The following is a 20,432-nucleotide window of genomic DNA, read 5'->3' as shown; positions in this document are numbered from 1 at the left end:
TTCTTTCCTCCCATTTGGGGATATCCAATCTCTAGCCCAACAAAGCAAAAAGCTTTCTGGATTTCTCCCAGGTCTTCAAAGTCTAGATGAAAGTTGCTTAGGTTAGCATATTTGTTGCAGGGCCAGAAGCCAAAGCAGATGTCCTCCAGAAAGACACCGTGTAATGGATCATGTTGGAAAACAAGGAAGAGGTTTGGTTCTGGTTTGGTCTCAACACTCTTTTATACTGAGAACAAAGAACACACATAATAACAATTGAAAATATTTATTACAGTGAAAACTCTTGTGCACATTCTTGAGACAATTCCATGTATCAGATTTTAATGCTGAAACTACACCATTTTGAAAGAGTTCAGAAATGTAACAGGTCTCTCATACAAAAAAGGCTACAATATTTAGTGTTTATGACCTAATTTGAAGCATGAACACCTGATGTAAATCAGTGGTTCTCAATCTGTGGGTCCCCAGATGTTTTGGCCTTGAACTCCCAGAAATCCTAACAACTGGAAAACTGGCTGGTATTTATGGGAATTGTAGGCCAAAAACCCTAGGGACCCACTGGTTGAGAACCACTGGTGTAAAGGATGTGAAAAATGTTGTAATATGATATCCACTGAAACTTTGAAACCTTAGGACTTTATCACACCAGCTGTAACGGAAAAACTTATTTTAATGGGGATTTTTGTCTATGTTATTTAATGTTGGTTTAAGTGGTGAAGGTGGGCAGGAGTTAGCTACTTCTGATTGGCTGCGTGTTGCCATGGTAACGTAGCTGCTGTAGAAATGTAACTACAGTACAGTAGAGTCTCACTTATCCAAGCTAAACGGGCCGGGAGAACCTTGGATAAGCGAATATCTTGGATAATAAGGAGAGATTAAGGAAAAGCCTATTAAACATCAAATTAGGTTATGATTTTACAAATTAAGCACCAAAACATCATGTTATACAACAAATTTGTCAGAAAAAGTAGTTCAATACGCAGTAATGTTATGTTGTAATTACTGTATTTACGAATTTAGCACCAAAATATCATGATATATTGAAAACATTGACTGCAAAAATGGCTTGGATAATACAGAAACTTGGATAAGCGAGTCTTGGATAAGTGAGACTCTACTGTATTTGGAGAAGCTAGTGAGAGGGGCGGAGCTAGCTGAAAGGAAAAAGGAGGGAACATTTTAAGTGTTAGTTCAGTTATGTTCAGGTTCTAGCTAGAAGGAAGATGTCTGTAGTTCAGTTATGTTGAGTGTCTAGCTGGGAAGCTAGCAGGAAGACTTATGTGTGTTTAGTTCAGTTTCCAGCCTGTGTTCTAGAGGGAAGATGATATGTGTTTAAGTGTGTAGCTACAAATGCTTTATTGAAGCATAAAGGGACTAGTTTAGGTCCCGGTTCTCAGCTGGGTAATGCTGAGGGAAAAGAAAAGAAACTGTAGAGACAAAGTTTAAGTCAATTTATTGATGCTAAAGAGTGAAAGATATTATCTATTATATGCAAGTGGAACTGAAGAATGCACCTTTGTAACAAGATATGCTTATTGTGCCAAAGAAGCTATAAATAAACATTTCTTTGAGTGGTGAACTGTACTACATAGAGTCGGCGAGGATTCGTTCTTCACTCTTCCCTCAGTGTCACATCACCTAATACACGCGCACGCACACACTCATGTGTTTATTGCTGGCAGTGGTTGGGAGCCTGAAATAAGGATCACCCCCTGCCGTAGTGGGATTTGAGATACCATATTTAATGGTGACAAAGGTGGGATATTTAAGAAAAAGGTTCCCACAGTCTAAAAGTGTGAAGAGTCGCTTTACATTTAATGGCAGCAGCAGTGGGATAACAAGATTTCCCCCAGCGTAATTGTGAAGAGCTTTTTACACCAGCCTGTTGTTTTGCAGCATTCATGTTGTTGAAGCAAATCAAACATACTGGTATTGAAACAATAACTATTACTGTTTTCGGCAATCATGCAACAGTGCTGTTTTAACTATGGAGGGCTACTGGTTATTGTTTGTATCCCTGTTTAGTAACTTCCCTCGTGTTCCATTTCTGATGTGTTTTTCAAATTTCAACTCATCTGAAATTTCTTTGTATATCAAAAAAGATGTTTAGATATCTCCTGCTTTTTCCCCTCAAGGGAATTGTTTGCAATTGCAAATTCACTGTGTCACACTTAGGAAACCAATATGCAGCATTTCCTTTAAGCATTTCTGACCAAATAAATTCTCCCACTGTTTTCCTAACTTTAGTGCAGTCATCGTTATTGAAGTCCAGAATGTATATCTGATTATGTTTGAGTTCTTCTTTCCTCTGTATAACAAATTTCAGAAAAACATACTTATTTCCACTCAAGTACCCTGTAATGTTTAACAACCATCTTTGCTCCCTTGGCTCACTGAAGTCTGGCAGAGGAGAACTCCAGGCTCCTCTACCTTCCTACCCATAATCTTTTTATTATGTTGAAGCCTACATCTGGCAGTATGGCCCCTTCTACAATGTCATATAAAATCCAGATTATCTGGTTTGAACTGGATTATATGGCAATGTAGACTCATATAATCCAGTTCAAAGCAGATAATGTGGAGTATCTGCTTTGTGGATATTATGAGTCCACATGTGGATTATCTACTTTAATAATCTAGATTATATGCAGTGTAGAAGGGGCCTATGATTTGTTCCATCATGGAAGAGATGAAACAAGTCATAGTTGATAACCATGCTTGTTAACCACTCTGTTGCATCTTTTTGGAGACAACACACATCTTGTGACATCTTATCAGCATCACATCTCACTGCTTCACAGGGTCCTTCCACACCGCACTTTATCCCAGGATCTGATCCCAGATTATCTGCTTTAAACTGGAATATATAAGTCCCCACTGCCAGATAACCTGGGATAAACAGATAATTTGGGATCAGATCCTTAGATAAAGGAACAGTGTAGAAGGGCCCTAAGCCTCTGAAGAGGGGCTCACCAATCAACACCAGCACATGTCTCATCTTACTCTGGCAATTGGCAGAAGCCCTTTCATCCATAATGTCCTCCAGGGTCACCTACATGCCTTCTGAGGAGTGAGGCTATTGTGATGACTCATGGGCCATGTAGTCCCGTTCCTAGTACTATTGTGGCAGATGAAGAGGAAAACTTGGGTTTCCCACCGTTTCTGCCAGATTTGGAGCCCTTGCACCTGCAAGATGTTTGCCCACAAGAAGTCAGCCAAACAAGCCTTGAGCAGAAATCTCCCCCATTTTCTCGCCGGGATTATTATAATCAAGATAGAAGCGCTCGGGAGTCGACTCGCAGGAGCGCCAGGATAGCTGCCAGACAATTAGCTGATTAAGTCTGTTTCCCTTGGGAAACTTTAAGGAGTCAATGCATCTGGACACAGTATAGGTTTCGTTTCTTGTTCCCCAGAGAAAGTGTTCCTTGGCGGGAAAACAAGATCCTATATAGGTGTTTGCCCGCAAGGGGGTCCTTGCGGAGTCAATTCGTCGGCTTGAGGAGTGAGATCGTGTGTAGACTACGTACTCCAGTTCCCAGATCCCGGATCGAGTTTCCAGCCCAGCCTTGTACCATGGACTTCTATGGACTCAGTTCTTGATTCATGTTTGCCTTGCTTTAAGTTTGATCTTGCCAAGTCTCAAGTCTAGCCTTGTCTTGCGTTTTAAACCACGGACCTTGCTTCTCGGATTCAAGCCTTGTTCCCCAGTTTCCTTCGGATTTACCTTAAGCCTCAAAGACTATGGACAGTTCCCCACACTATTGCTTGCCAAATAGTGTGTGTTTCGGTGAAGTGGATTATAACTTTGGACTTTAATATCACATATTGGACATTATTTTCCTGGACTATATTTGACCTTTCCTGAAAGGTCTACTCCTGAACTATATTCTACACTTGTTTTTATTGACTTTATATATTCCTTTAATAAAGATATTAGATAGATTCTGGTCTCTGCGCATGGTTATTGGTGCTCTGCAGCCTGGGTCTTGATAGCTATTGATCCTGTCGCTAAGACTCATTTAGGATTGATAGTGTATATCCCAATTTGCAGCACTGAACTTTGCTATGTTCCTTCAATGTGACTGACTTATGGTGCCCCATCCTAAGGTTTTCTTTGAAAAATGTGTTTAGAATCAGTTCACTATGGCCTTTCTTAAACTGAGAAGATAAGATTTTCCAATATCATCCAGTGGGCTTCCATGACTGAGCAGGGATTCCAATCCTGGTTGGAATACCACATCCACTATGCCATATACCATTTCAGTGTTTCCTTGAAAATAAGTGTCTTATATTAATTTTTGTTCCCAAAGATGTGCAAAGTCTTATTTTCAGCGGATGTCTTATTTTTCCATGAAGAAGAATTCACATTTATTGTTGAACAAAAAATGAATATTTATTGTTGAACAAAAAATGAACATTTGTTCAGTAGTTATCATCACAAACCAGCATAACCACAGCCGGGCTGTGGCGCAGGCTGTTGAGCAACCAGCTGCAACAAATCACTTTGACCAAGAGGTCATGAGTTCGAGGCCAGCTCGGAGCCCCGTGTTTGTCTTGTCTTTGTTCTATGTTAAGGCATTGAATGTTTGCCTTATATGTGTAATGTGATCTGCCCTGAGTCCCCTTCGGGGTGAGAAGGGTGGAATATAAATACTATAAATAAATAAACCAGACAAACTGAATCCTATCAAGAATTTCTTGTTATTACCATTACTTCCATGTACAACAGTCTATGGTACGTACATTTACCAATCCTGCATACTCTGGTGTTCTGTTTGGCGGGCATGCTCCCAAACAAAAACTTTGCTAGGTTTTACTTTCAGGGGAGGCCTTATATTTAGCAATTGAGCAAAACCTCTACTAGGTCTTATTTTCAGGAGATGTCTTATTTTTGGGGAAACGGTATAAATACATGCCCTAATAAAGTCTTGGAGGTTTTGTGGAGTTTCCTCTTAAAAGACTTCTCCTCATGTAGGAATGGTGCACTTTTGGCTACGTATAACAACAGCATGTACTCCCTGAAAAGAGATCAAAAGGAATGATAACCTAATTGAAGAGCCTGCAGAATTTGTTTTTGTATGTTTGTAATAATGTAGATATCTAAAACAGAAGCTAATATTGGAGTTGTTGTATGTCTTTCGGGCTGTGTGGCCATATTCCAGAAGTATTCTCTCCTGACATTTCGCCCACATCTATGTCAGGCATCCTCAGAGGTTGTGAGGTTGTGGGCGAAACGTCAGGAGAGAATACTTCTGGAATATGGCCATACTGCCCGGAAAACACACAACAACCCTGTGAATCCCGGCCATGACAGCCTTCGACAACACATAGAAGCTAATTTTTTTTTTCCCAAGGAACATTGGGAGAAAAGTTGATGGGAAATATATTTTAGGTGTAAATACTACCTGTAAATATAAGAAATTCACAATATAGCATGTCTGCCACATCTTCTGCTTTTCTAACTTCAGGAACTTTTCTTTGTGAGTCCACCCATTATAAAAACTTACATTACTGGAAAAGAGAGGGTTGAAACATGTTAAAAGAATGAATCTAATGCATTTGCATTTTATTATTGAAATATATTCTGCATTCTCCTCCCTTTCTAGGAGAATACGGCTCTTTAGAAAGCATATTGCTTGTAAAAATCACACGAATAGAACTGAAGAGGTAGATTTGGAAACATGCTGACCCAAGTAGAAGTCAAACTGACACAGAGTTTTTGTGATGAGCGAAATACACATCCCCTTTCTTTCTAGAATCAAAGCTGGGGCGGAGGGGAGGCAGTTTCCAGCTACTCAGTCAATGCTATGCATCTTTAAAAGAGCTGAGCGAATGGTTACTTTGAAGGATTCATTTTCCATTATAAGCAGTAATTAACTGGACTTAGCAATGCCTACAAGCTAAGTAAGTATCAAAAGGCTCTTAATGAATATTGAAAAATGACTTGAGGTATTTATTGCAAGATTTTCATGTATTAAGTACCTTAACCTAGTGAGAAAGGGGATTAAGGGACAGTGTGCATTCTGGACAATTTTCATTCCATGTGATGTTTATGACAGAGAAATCTAAGAGGAGAGACATTTAAGGCTGGTACACATTTCCCCCTTGCAAATAACAGAATATGCATATTATATATATGAGACATGACAAAACATTTCTTTGCTTCTAATCCTTGCATACTATGAAGCAAAGATTCTATGCAGAAGTAGGAATCATGACTGCATAAAATAGTGTATTGCTTTGTTTGTTTGTTTTTGTGCAAATTTAAATATTTTCTAGATACATCTTAGAATGTGGGAAACAACCGTGTCCTCTTGACAGTAGATAGTTGCTCTTCTGCAAAGTACTGAAGTCCACAACAAGAGAATGAAAAGACTGGCTTTTTATAAATGTTTCAGCAATTTCATTTTTGTATTTCTCACTGTATTCTTCCTGTTTCCATGTGAACAATGTGTTCTACGATATATTAAAGAGATATTTCTTTTCTGTTATGGGAAGGTTCTGTTATAACCTTTACTCTGAGGGGGAAACAAAGCTGGGTGAATGGAGTGGGAGTGAGTGAGGAGAAGGGTTATTTATAGAGATATGTTCTTCTTTCAGAATAAAAGGCACTCAGTTTGAAGGGAGGCAAATTTATGAGGCTGAATAGTCCCCTTGTTGAATAACTCAATTTTAAACCCCCTCTCTCATCAAATAGGAGTTCAAGAAACTTTTGTGATGGAAAATCCATTCCCCAAGGATGGAGCTTTTCTGCATACATCTGTTAAGAGGAATTGATGTGAATTAAGGAACACGATTGTCACGCAGATACCTGGCAAAAGTATTATGAGTAAATATATAAGCATGGATTTGGCTGCTATCATTTCTGGATTTAGATGGAAATGGGGTGTGTGACTTTCCTTCAAGCCATTTTTTTTTTTAAAAATCTGCCTTTCCTCTTGGCTAAGGAAACTACTGCTTCTCAAGTTACAAAAAGCTATTTGCTCAGAGTGCAAAACTTTACCGTCCTTTCTCTCATCAAAGGACAAGAGAAGGAATTACATTGAGAAGTCAGTTCACTGATTCATAAATCCATATGTTCTGACGTGCACCAGAACTGTATAACTGGCAGTGAATGCATTGGCTTATCCTCTGAAGCTGCAAAGTTGGTTTAAACTGTCAAAACCAATAGTTCTTGTGCACTATGGAGAATTTCTCATCTTCACAAGATAACATCAATCAACATGGACAACTTTTACTTCACAGCTTTTCCAACTCAACAAATGTGTCTGCTCTGCCTGAAAGACAACCAAGAGACGAACAGTTAGCTCAAGTAGAAATTGCTGTGCTTGGAGTCATATTTATAGCTGCAGCTGTGGGCAACTTTATCCTCATATTGGTTTTGTGGAGGAGACGAACAAAACTGTCAAGAATATATGTGTTCCTGCTTCACTTGAGCCTTGCAGACCTGATGGTTGCATTTTTTCAAGTTCTTCCTCAGCTCTTTTGGAAAGTTACAGATGATTTCAAGGGTCCAGACATCCTCTGCCGAACTATCTGTTATCTCCAGCTGCTGAGCATGTTTGCCTCTACTTATATGATAGTTGTTATGGCAATGGACAGATGCCAAGCCGTGTGCTATCCTATGACATCTTTCCAAAAGAAGGGTGCCCTATGGAATGTTTCTATCTGCACCAGTTGGTTTATCTCTCTGGTCTTTAGTGTTCCTCAAGTATTTATTTTTCAGAAGACGGAAGTATCACCAGGCATATTTGATTGCAAAGCTAACTTCATTGAACCCTGGGGTGCAAAGGGTTATGTGACTTGGATTTCTATAGTTATTCTCTTCCTTCCTGCAGCTCTTCTCATCATATGCCATGTTATGATCTGTAGAGCAGTCCAAATAAATATGAAAAACCAACATGAATTTGAAATGACAAATCAGAAGCAAATGATGCCTTCCCAGCCAAGCAATGCAAACAAAATGTCAAAGGTTATGATCAAGACTATAAAGATGACAGTGGTGATAGTTGTGGCTTATGTCTTCTGCTGGTCACCTTTCTTCATTGCACAGTTGTGGACTGCATGGCACCCCAGTGATGCTAGGACTGAAGGTAAGAGAACACTTTCTCCAAATAAGTTAAAAATCATCAGCTACATTTTATTTTACAGTTTACAAGAACATTTTTTCTTAAGAAAAGATTCTTGATTTGAATAGAATTTGCTAACAGAAAAAATACATGAGATTAGCATATATAAATTAAAGAAATCATTGACATTCCAAGTTAAAAAAATAGCATATATTCATTAAAGGAGCTTCTGTTCTTTATCTGAACTTCATATGAAATAAATTTAACTTTTGAAGAATTTAAGCATTTTCTTCCAAACCTGGAAACAATTAGGTACAGATTAGTTGCAAACTAATTACATGTTATTCATGTCCCAGTAATGGAGATACAACTACAGTACATTTTGCTGGTAACATAATGAGGGGCAGCCAGTCCTTTGGTGTGGTAATTCCAACATTTAAAATTGCCTTAGTAGTTGCAGTAATATTGTCCCACTGAATAGTGTTGAAGAATGATCACACGGCTTAAGAGCTGGGTTGTGCTGTATCTCATAATAGCTAAAGTAACAGCAGCGTAAATAAAAGGGGAATATGTTACAAACCACCAATTTTATAATTTTCAAGAATTAAAGAATTATCTCAGAAAATAAAATAAAGCTACTTTTTGTGATTGTAGCAATTGTCAACTACTTAGAACTACAGATATCAAGACTGATCTCTAAAAGTAACTTTTTTTACTCTTTCTTTCTGGTATACTCAGAAAAGAATTGTTTTATGAAACAGATGAAAAGACTCCATAACATATCATACTAATCTGAACAATTTCCAGCTAACTATGAAAATAGGCTATGATGCATGTAAAACAGCGATATTGATATGAACAGTTCTAAAGACATTTGGGAAAGGCTTCAAAATGCAAGTAAACGTTCAATGAAATCACTGGTTTAAGATCAAGGGAAGCATTAATGATTATAATTTCTCTGTTCTCTGTGAATGACTTGTAATTTTTCTTTGTTTCAGGTCCAGTAATAGCTATTCTTATGCTGTTAGCGAATCTCAATAGCTGTGTTAATCCATGGATTTATATGTACTTTTTTGGTCAAATACCGCATTGTTCAAAAAACAAACTAAACCACACTGCAGCTCGTGAAGAGTCTACAATTACAGGCAGCATTAACCTGGGAGATAAAGAAGCTGAAGACAATATCACATCTGTGTAACTACTATAAGCTATTGGCTTTATAGCTTATGTTTATTTCTTGTATTTGCCATTCAGTGAAATGTTTTACTCTGGTAGAAGTATAATGTATATTTTCATTAATTTCATTGGCAAATCAATGTTTCTAAAATTCCAAAATGTTCAGAGTCCACCAACTGGAGCTAAATGTAGAACGGTGGTGGTAATAGAGAGCTTGTAAGACAGTTAAAGCCAGGTCCAAAATAGTACATCAGAAGTTGCAATTGGTTATTTCCAGAAGCTAATATGGCAGATATGGTAGACATAGTAATTTGTTGGGAAAGAAGGCTTTTATAACTTATGGTAGCTGGTTAATCAAAACCTTTGCTGCTTTATAGCAGCAGCACATTATGCAACAATCCAGTAGATCCATATCTATGGTTTGCCGATATGTGCAAAACATTTTCCATATATTAGCCCAGTAATGTTTACAGTTACGCCGATAGATATTATGCCTTTCTCCATTTTGTAAAAGAGATAACAGGCACCAGAAGCTCATAATGTACAGGTACAGTAGAGTCTCACTTATCCAAGCTAAACGGGACGGCAGAAGCTTGGATAAGCGAATATCTTGGATAATAAGGAGGGATTAAGGAAAAGCCTATTAAACATCAAATTAGGTTATGATTTTACAAATTAAGCACCAAAACATCATGTTATACAACAAATTTGACAGAAAAAGTAGTTAAATACACAGTAATGTTATGTTGTAATTACTGTATTTACGAATTTAGCACCAAAATATCATGATATATTGAAAACATTGACTACAAAAATTGATTGGATAATCCAGAGGCTTGGATAAGCGAGGCTTGGATAAGTGAGACTCTACTGTAGTTGGAAATATGAATGCAATTTTCAGTCCTTTTTGGGGGAAATCTAAAATATGTGCTTTTTCTTAAAGAAATTCTAGCTAACATATCCATTTATCTATGTGATCCAAGTGAATGCTGGGAAACTATACCTCCATGAACTGAAATAGAGATTATTATTTTTGTTATATTTTCTTAGGGACAATCAATAGAGTTAATTCCTAGTCTGCATGACCATCATGTAGAACCATTCTTCAACATCTGCCTTATGAGTCTTTGAACATTCCTACTTGGAAGTATATATCTACCTAGCTGGATTTCCGGGACCCTTTCCAGTGATACGATTCTATGACTTAATTGGCATAGGTCACACTGACCTTACTAAGTATATAGTTTTGTAGTTTCTGGTTACAATTGACAATAAGTTAAATTGACAATTACTCTTGCATAACTGATGAAATAAACCTTGGCCTGCTTCCATGCATGCATTTCATGAGATAGGTCCTATGTAAAATTGCTGACTTGTTCCTCCCAGGATAATGGAATAATTTGCACTTGGGATGCAATGTAAGCAAAATGAGATAACTGAAAGCTGAGGAAACAGAATGAAGAAAAATGAGGAACATGCTAGACTGAAGATTCAGTTTTAGGGGTATTGGCCAGATCCCCACTTCACTGACCTCTTGCTAGTTGAATGATATCAAGAGATGTTGCTCTCTGGCTGAGCATGGAGGAGAGTAAAGCCAGGCACAGTTGTGCTTCAAGAACCAGCCGAGTCTTGGAGCTGAGACTTAGTTGTTATAGTGCCATCTAACTGCATAGGGAGGAAGGAGGAGGCAGTTTTCCCCAGTTGCAAATCTTGTCCTGACACTTTTTTTTCGGGGGGGGGGGGGGAGCACCTAGGATGGAGGGCTCTTGAAACCTGGGTTTGGCTTGTGAACTGTGATCTCTCATTTGTGCTAGGCAAAATCAGACATGAACTGAATCACATGAGCAACAACTGAATCAGAGGCAGCCATAATGTAAGATGAAGAAATCAGTGACCAGAAAGTTATGGTTGCTCAGGAGTAACATAAAGGTTTTGTAATTCTTTATGAGATGAGTTGGGTAGATAGTTACTATAGAATCAGAAACTCTTTGGTATTAAAGAAATTCTGTAATTAGTAGCACTTATGTGTTATCATCAGCTGCTGGCACCATCCTTTTTTGGAGCAGGCACTCAGTTTCTTGCTCTTGACATCTGGCTCTGCAAACTTATGTTTTGTAAAAATTGTGATGGCCTGTAGTCTATCATTTGGCTGCCAACCACCACCGTGACTTGTTTCCCAGTTGTCTCCTTACAACCACATTCCCCAGGGCCAGGCATGTAGGCGGGGGGGGGGGGGGGGGGCGGCTTCAGCAGCTTCAGCTCCCCCCCCCCCAAAATTCTCAGGATGGTCCATGAGAAGGCCTTAAATTTATTATTTAAACTGTTAGGTTTATTCATATCATGATCCGATCACCATGCTCAATGTATCCCATATGCATGGGGGTATTGGGATAACCATACAAAAGGTTTGCTAGGGTAGATCCTCTCTCACTCAGATTCAGCACGCCCCCCCCCCCCCCCCGAATCAAAATCCTGGCTATAGACCTGCCCAGGGCACATGATCATGCCATCTCTTCTGTATTTGGTTAGTACTGGATTGGGTTTTGTAAACCTAAGACTGTTGACGACACCAAAGATTTAGTTTACTTTTGCTTCCCCTCCCCTTAGTAGGCATCCATTGCTTTGACCTTTGTTTTCACTACAACAGGAATACGCAACTGCCAAAGGTCCAGGGTCCAATTTTCTGCACTGGAAACCTCCAATGGCGAGACAGACTGCTAATAATGCCAAGGTGTGCATGGGGCAGGGGCGGGGTGGTGGTGGTGGTGTATAGAGTGGCCAGAGGCCTTTTTACACTAAATAGTTACAATAGTATGATTCCACTTTGACTGTCATAGTTCTATCTCGTGGATTTGAGGAATCTGAAGTGTAGGCAGGGGCATTTAGACTTCTCAGCCAAACAGCTGTATCTCATAAACTCTCTAAACCTCAGGATTCCATAGATATAGCCGTGGCCGTTAAGTTATATCACTTTAATTCTGCTTGTCTGAAAGGACTCTAGTTTTGAAAAATAGATTTTTATTTGGCTAGGAGAGTTTTCTTTTTTGACAGCAAAAGGTCAAGGAATTGAAGCTATGCAGGCTGTGAAAACAAGGACTGCACTTCCTGGACTGAAATATACAAATGTGCTGAGCTAATCCTATGCCAAATATAATCGATCTAGTTTATTATCTCGTTTAGTATTGTCTACACTGACCATCCATGGGTGTTCTATATTTCAGGCAGGGGTTATCCTAACTCTATTATGAGAATGCCAAGATTTTACTTGAGATCTGTAAGCAAATAATGTGTCCCACCACCATGCTGTGGCCCCTCCCAGAATTACCATCTGATACCTTTTTGCCTACATGGAGGAAATACCCTATGGAATGTTTCTGTTGCAAATTTTTAGGGGAAGCTCACATGCATTCTTGTTATGGTACAGTGTTTATATTATGTTCTCCTTTAAGAAATTGAACTCTTACTACGTAAATATATACAATTGTATATGATTTTAAAATATTCTATTGTGTTCTAGAACAATGTATAGCACAGTTATTCTTTATGCTGTGAGTTTTGACATGTTATTGTTAACATATTAAACACTAGTACAAGAAAAGTAGTGATATGTGTTGCTTAAAAATATTAGCTCCTTTTGACTGCCTTTTCCACAGACAAAGAAGGATTTTTAAACGTATAGATGACTTTTTTAAACGTATAGATGACTAGAAATGTTTTTATTTTTCCTGAAAGATGGATGTTCTGTCCCATTTCAGTGAAATCATTCAATGTATGTATTGATCCTTTGTTTTTCTAAAAGAGTTAAAAGTCATAGGAGGCTAGTGAATCTTTTAGATATCAGCAGATAGAGGAGCCCTGGTGGCAAACGCGTTAAATCACTGAGCTGCTAAAGTTGCAGACCGAAAGGTCCCAGGTTCAAACCCCGAGAGCGGCGTGAGTGGCCGCTGTTAACTCCAGCTTAAGCCAACCTAGCAGTTTGAAAACATGTAAATGTGAGTAGATCAATAGGTACCGCTCCGGCGGGAAGGTAACGGCACTCCATGCAGTCATGCCGGCCACATGACCTTGGAGGTGTCTACAGACAACGCCAGCTCTTCGGCTTAGAAATGGAGATGAGCACCAATCCCCAAAGTCGATCACGACTGGACTTAACATCAGGGGAAACCTTTACCTTAGAGAGTAATCATAGCATGTGTGTGTGTGTTGAGGGAGTGTATTCTTCATAACCCTGCTGATACTGTTTAGAAAACAGTATTTCCATTATTATTAAAATGCTTTTTCAGTATTAAAAAACTAACAAAATACAGCTTAAAGAATATGTCATAGTGCTATGATTCTGTACAGCCCATTTTTTAAAAATTAAGACATTTTGTCAATTATCAGCATTGTAACCATGCAGTTGTTTGCTAATTAACACATCTAATTTTACACTTGTAATCTAAAAAACCCAGTGTCTATAAAAAAGGCAGCAGTTCACAATTATGGTCAAATGTATAAGTTGTAAAGGCTAAATATCTGCCCCTAAAGTTACAAGATTTCTTTTGATCCTGGACGTTAAGTGGAGTCAGCTTTGCTTAATATTTTGATGGGAGACCATCAACAAATAACAGGTGCTGTAGGTTCTGTTTTAGAGGAACTGGAAAAAAACTCAATATATTATTTCACCAAGAAAACCATGTGAAATTAATTTGGGTTGCTGTAAATTGACTGGCAACTTGAAGGCACATAGGCAACCAGATGAAATCTTTTGTTAAAGGACTGCTTTGAGCTCCCCTCTTCTTGCCCATTTTATCACAGGTAAATTTGACTCATCTACATATTATGGTAGCTATGTTACCTTTTCTGAAGTGAATGGAGTTGGGTGAAGATACAAACAAAGAGCAATATCTACTAAAACATGAAAAATAAACTGAATCTGCTAGATGTGGAAGAGCCATGATTTATTAATGAAAGAACACCCCAAGTGGGAGCAGCCTCTCATAACCATGTGTTGCGTACTTGTATGAAGCCCTAGTAACTTATTTATTTTTTTAAAAATAGTCAAGTACGGCTCAAACCTAGAGAATTTTCTTTCAGCCAGATGACAAAAACTATCATTCCATGTGTCTTGTGAACCTTCCAATCCTTGTTATTTATTTGTGCAAAGGGAGAAAAAAAATCTATTGACTCCAGCTGTGGATAAAAGTTTGCAAAGCATTCTTCGGTTCTCCCCTACGTTCTTTTCTGCATGAGATAGTTTGCCAAGTCAGTCAAAGAAGTGAAATGCATCGACCCTGGATCCAAAGACCCTGCTGTGTAAGTTCCTCTTGGAAAAAAAACACTGCCAGTTTGTTATATGTACCCCCCCTCCCAAAAGCTTGTCAGCTGGAACATATTGTCAGTAGGAGTTAGTAATCCAGATGTTTTCAGATGGAAAATGGAATTGGTAACTAGCTCTGTATACGTCTTCAATGTACACACTGAGATTTTGAGGCTAACCCATTTTATGGCTACTCCCATTTCAGCCAGAATGTCCTATCAACATCTTCATCACTTAAGCCCCGATATTGCGTAGAGATTATATCTACTGATAAAAATCTGTAAATATAAATTTATGATATCCACTTTTGGTAACCTTCCCTCAGACCAGTTACTAGGTCCAAAAAACATCTCAGATGGGCCCTTTCAATATAGCTTGGTTTGCAACTATCAAGAATTTGCTGTTTCTCACTTAGTAAAGTGACCTGATTAAGTATTCAGTAGGGTTGTCCTGGGAACAGGTGTCCCCTTGGAGATAGGGGATGAGATGAAGTGGCGTTGCACTCAAATGTGGTATGAGTCTTGTTCTTTTTCCCTATTAGATTTTTCTATAATTGGTTATATTATAGTCGCTATAATTTCTCTAATTTTCCATTGTTTATTTTAATGTATGTGTCAAATTGTTTCCAATTTATAGTGGCCCTGCAGCTTACCTACCATGGGATTTTCTTGACAATTCTTTTCAGAGCACATTGTCATTGTCTTTCTCTTTTACTGAAATACTGTGACTTGTCCAACGTCACCCAGGTGGATTTCTATTTTTGACAAGAGATGTGAATTGTTACCAGGATTCCTTGTCCAGCTTTTAAGTCCTAGTCCATGACAACACAGTGGATCTCAGATCTAGACTAACTTATTTTAATCTCAAAAAGAGCAGGAAAGAGCACATTGAAAGTAGTGATGTAACAGTATATAAAGGGATCTTGTATCATTTTTAAGACTATATAAGAGAAAGAAGTTGGTAGCATAAGATTTTATAGACTAAGTGTATTTTCTCAGATGCATGAAGTGCCCTTATGCCACCAACTTCATTTTCTCAGTTAAACTCAAAGGTACAGTAGAGTCTCACTTATCCAACGTTGGTTTATCCAACATTCTGGATTATCCAATGCAGTCAGCTTTTTAGTAGTCAATGTTTTTGTAGCCAACGTTTTCAATACATTGTGATATTTTGGTGCTAAATTCGTAAATACAATAATTACTCCATAGCATTATTACATATCGAACTACTTTTTCTGTCAAATTTGTTGTATAACATGATGCTTTGGTGCTTAATTTGTAAAATCATAACCTAATTTGATGTTTAATAGGCTTTTCCTTAATCCCTCCTTATTATCCAACATATTCACTTATACAATGTTCTGCCAGCCCGTTTATGTTGGGTAAATGAGACTCTACTGTACTACAAAATCTCTTCACATACTTATATTCCAGATCAACCCAGCTGTCTTTGAATCTAATCCCTGTAGTCCTATATTATATCTATAATGTCAAAAAACTAGAAATTTGAAAGAGGCTGACTCGTTACATATTTACTGTGGGGTGGACATTACAGGATAGGTGTTTGATAGCCGTACTTGATGCACAATTGTGCGTAGCAATATATTGCTACTGCATTGTGCTCAACATTTTCTGATTAACAGTCTTCTTTTACAACAAGGATTTTTTTTAACAGAGTAGAAAGGAGAAGACATATATGATAGCAACACTAATTTGCTGAACTAACAGCAAAAGTTGTGGCTATTGGACTATCATATCATATTAGTTCTAACAGTATGCAAATATAAGATTACAACCCTAGACACCAGTGTTCTTATGAAACGAAGATTTTTAAAAAATAAAATGTTAAAAAGAAAACAACAAGCTTTGGCTTGTTTATTTATTTATTAACTTGGTAATATATTAGAACATTTTTGGGAACGACCTCAGTAAAAACTAAATATTGCTGTTCTTCTGTGATGCCTAATAATTGTTATAATATTAACAATAATGTAATACAACATATCTGTCAGGGTTTGCAATACAGGCGAAGATGAAAGGCTGCTAGGCCCAGCATCTGAGTTAACTCGGGATCAGGAGAGCAATGAGGCAGAGTTAAGTATCCCAGAAAGATTACAGCTGAGAACCCATGCTATTCAGCTGTGTAGATCCGCCCAGTTGGCACAGAAGGGCCAACAGGTGAGAGCACTTGTGCTATGGAGCATAAAGAGTGGCAGTTTGGATTTGGCCTTTGCTGGGTGCAATGTTTGGAATCTGCTACAGCTTGGAGTTCTGTAGGATGTGTCTTATCATGTGTTAGACCTTGACTTTGGACTACGTATAGTTTGGATGTGTTGGTAAGGACCTTTGGACTGGACTATTGACTATGACTTCTGGATTATCTTTACATAGTTTGTTGTTTGAATCTATTTTGGCTTTGACCCTGGACTGACTGCCTGACTGACTGACGATGAGAATAGTGAGTGGTTGTTTATACTGAGAGATTCTCTGCAGGATTGTGACAATATTATTAAAGCAAAAATATTTTTTAAAGATCAGTAAATAATAATAATAATATCAAAGCAGGAGGTATACCCATATCAGCCAGAATAATTCAGAATTCATGCTTCTAGTACTTGCACTTTTGACATTTTGTGATAGGTTTTTAGAATGTTCTATTTAACTTGTATTTAATAAATGAGTTGATTTAATATAGTGGTTTAAAAAGAATGAGCGAGCAAAAAGAAAACATGCGAAGAGAATTTGTTCACCAGGGTTTTGGAATAGAATGCGTTAGTACAATTGACCTTGATGAATAGTATCCAGAACAACACACTTGAGTGCCACAAAATTGTGTAACCTTTAAACAATGACAGCCTAGGGAAGGCTCTATAGGCAGAGCAAGGGGTGTGTTACACTGTGGAGAGTGCAGGTTGAGGGGAAGCCAGAAAAGTAATTTAATTTGAATGACTCATTGAACATATGCCTGAGACAAAGAATCCTCCAGGAATTCAATAGCAAATTAGTAAAGAGTGAGAGAAGAAAACATGGATACACTGAGAAATATTAAAAGTCACAACAGTTTGCACCCATGCTATCTACAGTCGCTGTCTTTTCTCTCTTTTTGCTTTACACTGACCTAATGCCCAGGAAACCTTTATGAAGGGAGTTTTCATTCTTCTTCTCAGATCCCATACTCAATGGCAGTTAAGGATGGAATCAAAAATATTCTGGGAGGTGAAGTCCAAAACACATAGAGGGCCAAAGTTTGCCCGTGCCTGTCCTAGTTGTTCCTTGTGAACTTCATCTACTTCCCTTTCTTGAAGGACAGACCTGGTCCTGTGCCTTTTATTCAGTTGAAGTACTTTTGTATTCAGAATGGAGTAGTAGGCATCTTTACCTTTGTGTCAAGCACCATTTTAAGATGACTTGTTTTGGAAAGTGCCATTTCCATCACAGCAAGCCACTGAGGTTATCAAAGCTGCCCCTGACCAACAAACTAATCAACCAGAATGAAATACATCTAGATCACTGCTTAAACTGTGGATCATGACTCCAAGGGGGTCCCCTTAGCTCAATGTAGGGGTTCTAAAAATTTGGCAATAGTAAAAGGTTTCTGAATTCTACCTAGACATTAACGGAAAACTGTTAGTAACAACATGCCGTGTTTACAGTGGATTTCAGAAATTGATTCAGCTATTGCAAGCTTGCAAATGCTGATTTATTGTTAGTAAATGTTAGGGTTTTATACATTACTATTATTAATAACAATATTACTAGGTAAAGGTAAAGGTTTCCCCTGACGTAAGTCCAGTCGTGACTGACTCTGGGGGTTGGTGCTCATCTCCATTTTTAAGCCAAAGAGCCGGCGTTGTCCATAGACACCTCCAAGGTCATGTGGCTGGCATGACTGCATGGAGCGCCGTTACCTTCCCGCCGGAGTCGTACCTATTGATCTACTCACATTTGCATGTTTTCAAACTGCTAGGTTGGCAGGAGCTGGGGCTAACAGCGGGCGCTCATTCTGCTCCCGGGATTTGAATCTGGGACCTTTTGGTCCGCAAGTTCAGCAGCTCAGTGCTTTAACACACTGTGCCACCAGGGGCCCCTAATAACAATATTATATACCACTTTTTTTCTCTAAAAGAGACTCAAAGCAGCATACAGTAGTAAAACCAATACAGTATTTAATTTAAAACCTATAGATTATAAATGTTAAAATAAAATTAAACATTGTACTATTTAAAATGATTAATTAAAAGCATTTAAACCAATTTAGAATACACACAATACCACACCACACCTCCTGACATGGTCTTAAAAACTTGCTGAATAAGGAGGGGGCCTTTCTGGCTTCCTTGGGCAAGGAGTTGAGGGGCATCCACTGAGAAAGTTCGCTTGTTCCCATCAACTAAATTTGCAAAAGTAGTAGGTCTGAGACATAGGCCTCTCCTGAGGATCTTGGGGCCTAGCTAGGTCCATAAAGAGATATGTGATCTGCCAAACAGTCTGGACCTGAGCTGTATAGGGCTTTATAGACCATAACCTGCACTTTGAATTATTCACTGGACCAAGTTAGAGCAGATCTGAGCCATTTTGTCTGTGAAATGACTTTCAAATTATTTACAGTGGGATTTTGACTGTCTGTATTCTGTTTTGTTGTTGTTGGGCAGAGCTCAGAGGGCATCTAGCCATTTAGGATAGCTCCACTGGAAGACTTGATGAAGGCAGAAAACTACAATTTTGTTTCTGCTACCATGGCACTGGAGTATATCCAGAGTAAACCAAGAGATTTGCTGAGCTCCACTTAGTGGGAAGGGATGCTCAGAGACAATTGCAGAAGTTTCAACAGTATCACCTCCTATGGCAACAAGAAACTCCCCAAAAGCCACCAGGGATCCAGATAGGTAAGTGTCTTGCCATGGACCATCTGAATCGGTCCTCCAGAGTCTCTGTTCCAGCCAACCACCACCCCACCGAACAAACTAACAACATTCAAATTTAGTCCGGCATGGGATGTGGTATGCAGTGAGGAAGATGGAATCCCATTAGGTCACTGCAACTCTACTTTCCTAACACCCAGGAATCGCTTTCTGCTATATAGAGGACCCAGGTAACGTTAGCTGGAGATGGTAAAGCCCCCAGCTTAATTCTGTGAGATCACTGTACAGGACAGTTTACCATGTTCATTCAGGTTCAGATTGGGGTTCACAATTTTTTTCCCATTTAAACTAAGAAATGTGATGGTTTGGGAAAGTCGAGTTAAACCAAAATGTGTTGAAATTTCAGTTCAGTATATGCTCTGTATAACAAAGCTGGAGCAAAGTTAGGTAGTACTCTAAAATTGTTTTGATTAATTTTGAGTAGAACCAGTGCTGCAGAAAACACATGTTATAAATGATCAACAACAACATCAGCCAAAAATGTAAGATTATATTTCATTGGCTCGTGTAACTGTTGTTGTTTATTGCATGTGTGTCTGACAAATTTGGCACTAGTATCGGTACCAAGCTACAGTTAAGGAAACGCATACTGTGTTGACAATCATCCAGCAAACAAGTGATCTGTCCCCAGGGTTTATGTGGGTGGATAGAAGTATGTGCTTGAGATTTATTGAGCATATCAGATTGCAGAAGCTCTTACACTTGGCTGTAGACTGCTGTAAATCATTTCGACAACCAGTTTAACATGTGGAAGGAACAAAACAGTTCAAAATGAAGAGGTCTGCTGATGCCAGATATGTCCAAACAACAGCTTGCTCTGTCTTTACTGACTGTCAAACAGCTGTGTGAAGTACGCTAGATTTTACAGGCAAGACAAGAAAAAAATGGGAAACATTTCCTCAGTATACTCTCTAGTTAACCATAATGCCAAAATATTCCAAAATAGTTCACAGAGGTGGCTGAACTA

At 38.5% G+C, this 20,432-nt stretch overlaps 1 protein-coding gene and 1 long non-coding RNA gene across 3 annotated transcripts; both read left to right on the top strand.

Moving 5' to 3' along the window:
- The first annotated feature begins 5,288 nt into the window (after positions 1 to 5,288).
- Positions 5,289 to 12,846, top strand: LOC134299501 (isotocin receptor-like). 2 transcript variants are annotated; one of them, XM_062982467.1, is made up of 3 exons: positions 5,289 to 5,904; positions 6,698 to 8,093; positions 9,068 to 12,846. In XM_062982467.1, exons 2-3 carry the CDS (start codon positions 7,184 to 7,186, stop codon positions 9,265 to 9,267), a joined length of 1,110 nt encoding a protein of 369 aa, XP_062838537.1. In that variant the 5' UTR covers positions 5,289 to 5,904; positions 6,698 to 7,183; the 3' UTR covers positions 9,268 to 12,846. The 2 variants fall into 2 exon arrangements, with proteins under 2 accessions (XP_062838537.1, XP_062838538.1); XM_062982468.1 differs by lacking the exon at positions 5,289 to 5,904 and having other exon boundaries at positions 5,957 to 8,093.
- Positions 12,847 to 14,803: 1,957 nt separating this feature from the next.
- On the top strand, positions 14,804 to 19,430 carry LOC103278906 (uncharacterized). The gene is made up of 2 exons (XR_001730314.2): positions 14,804 to 16,879; positions 19,196 to 19,430. It is a non-coding gene; the product is annotated as an uncharacterized LOC103278906 (long non-coding RNA).
- The last annotated feature ends 1,002 nt before the right edge of the window (positions 19,431 to 20,432 follow it).

This window comes from Anolis carolinensis, chromosome 5 (genome assembly GCF_035594765.1).
Source record: "Anolis carolinensis isolate JA03-04 chromosome 5, rAnoCar3.1.pri, whole genome shotgun sequence".
In the NCBI taxonomy this organism is placed as follows: Eukaryota; Metazoa; Chordata; class Lepidosauria; order Squamata; family Dactyloidae; genus Anolis; species Anolis carolinensis.
This window is presented reverse-complemented; position numbering and strand designations above follow the sequence as displayed.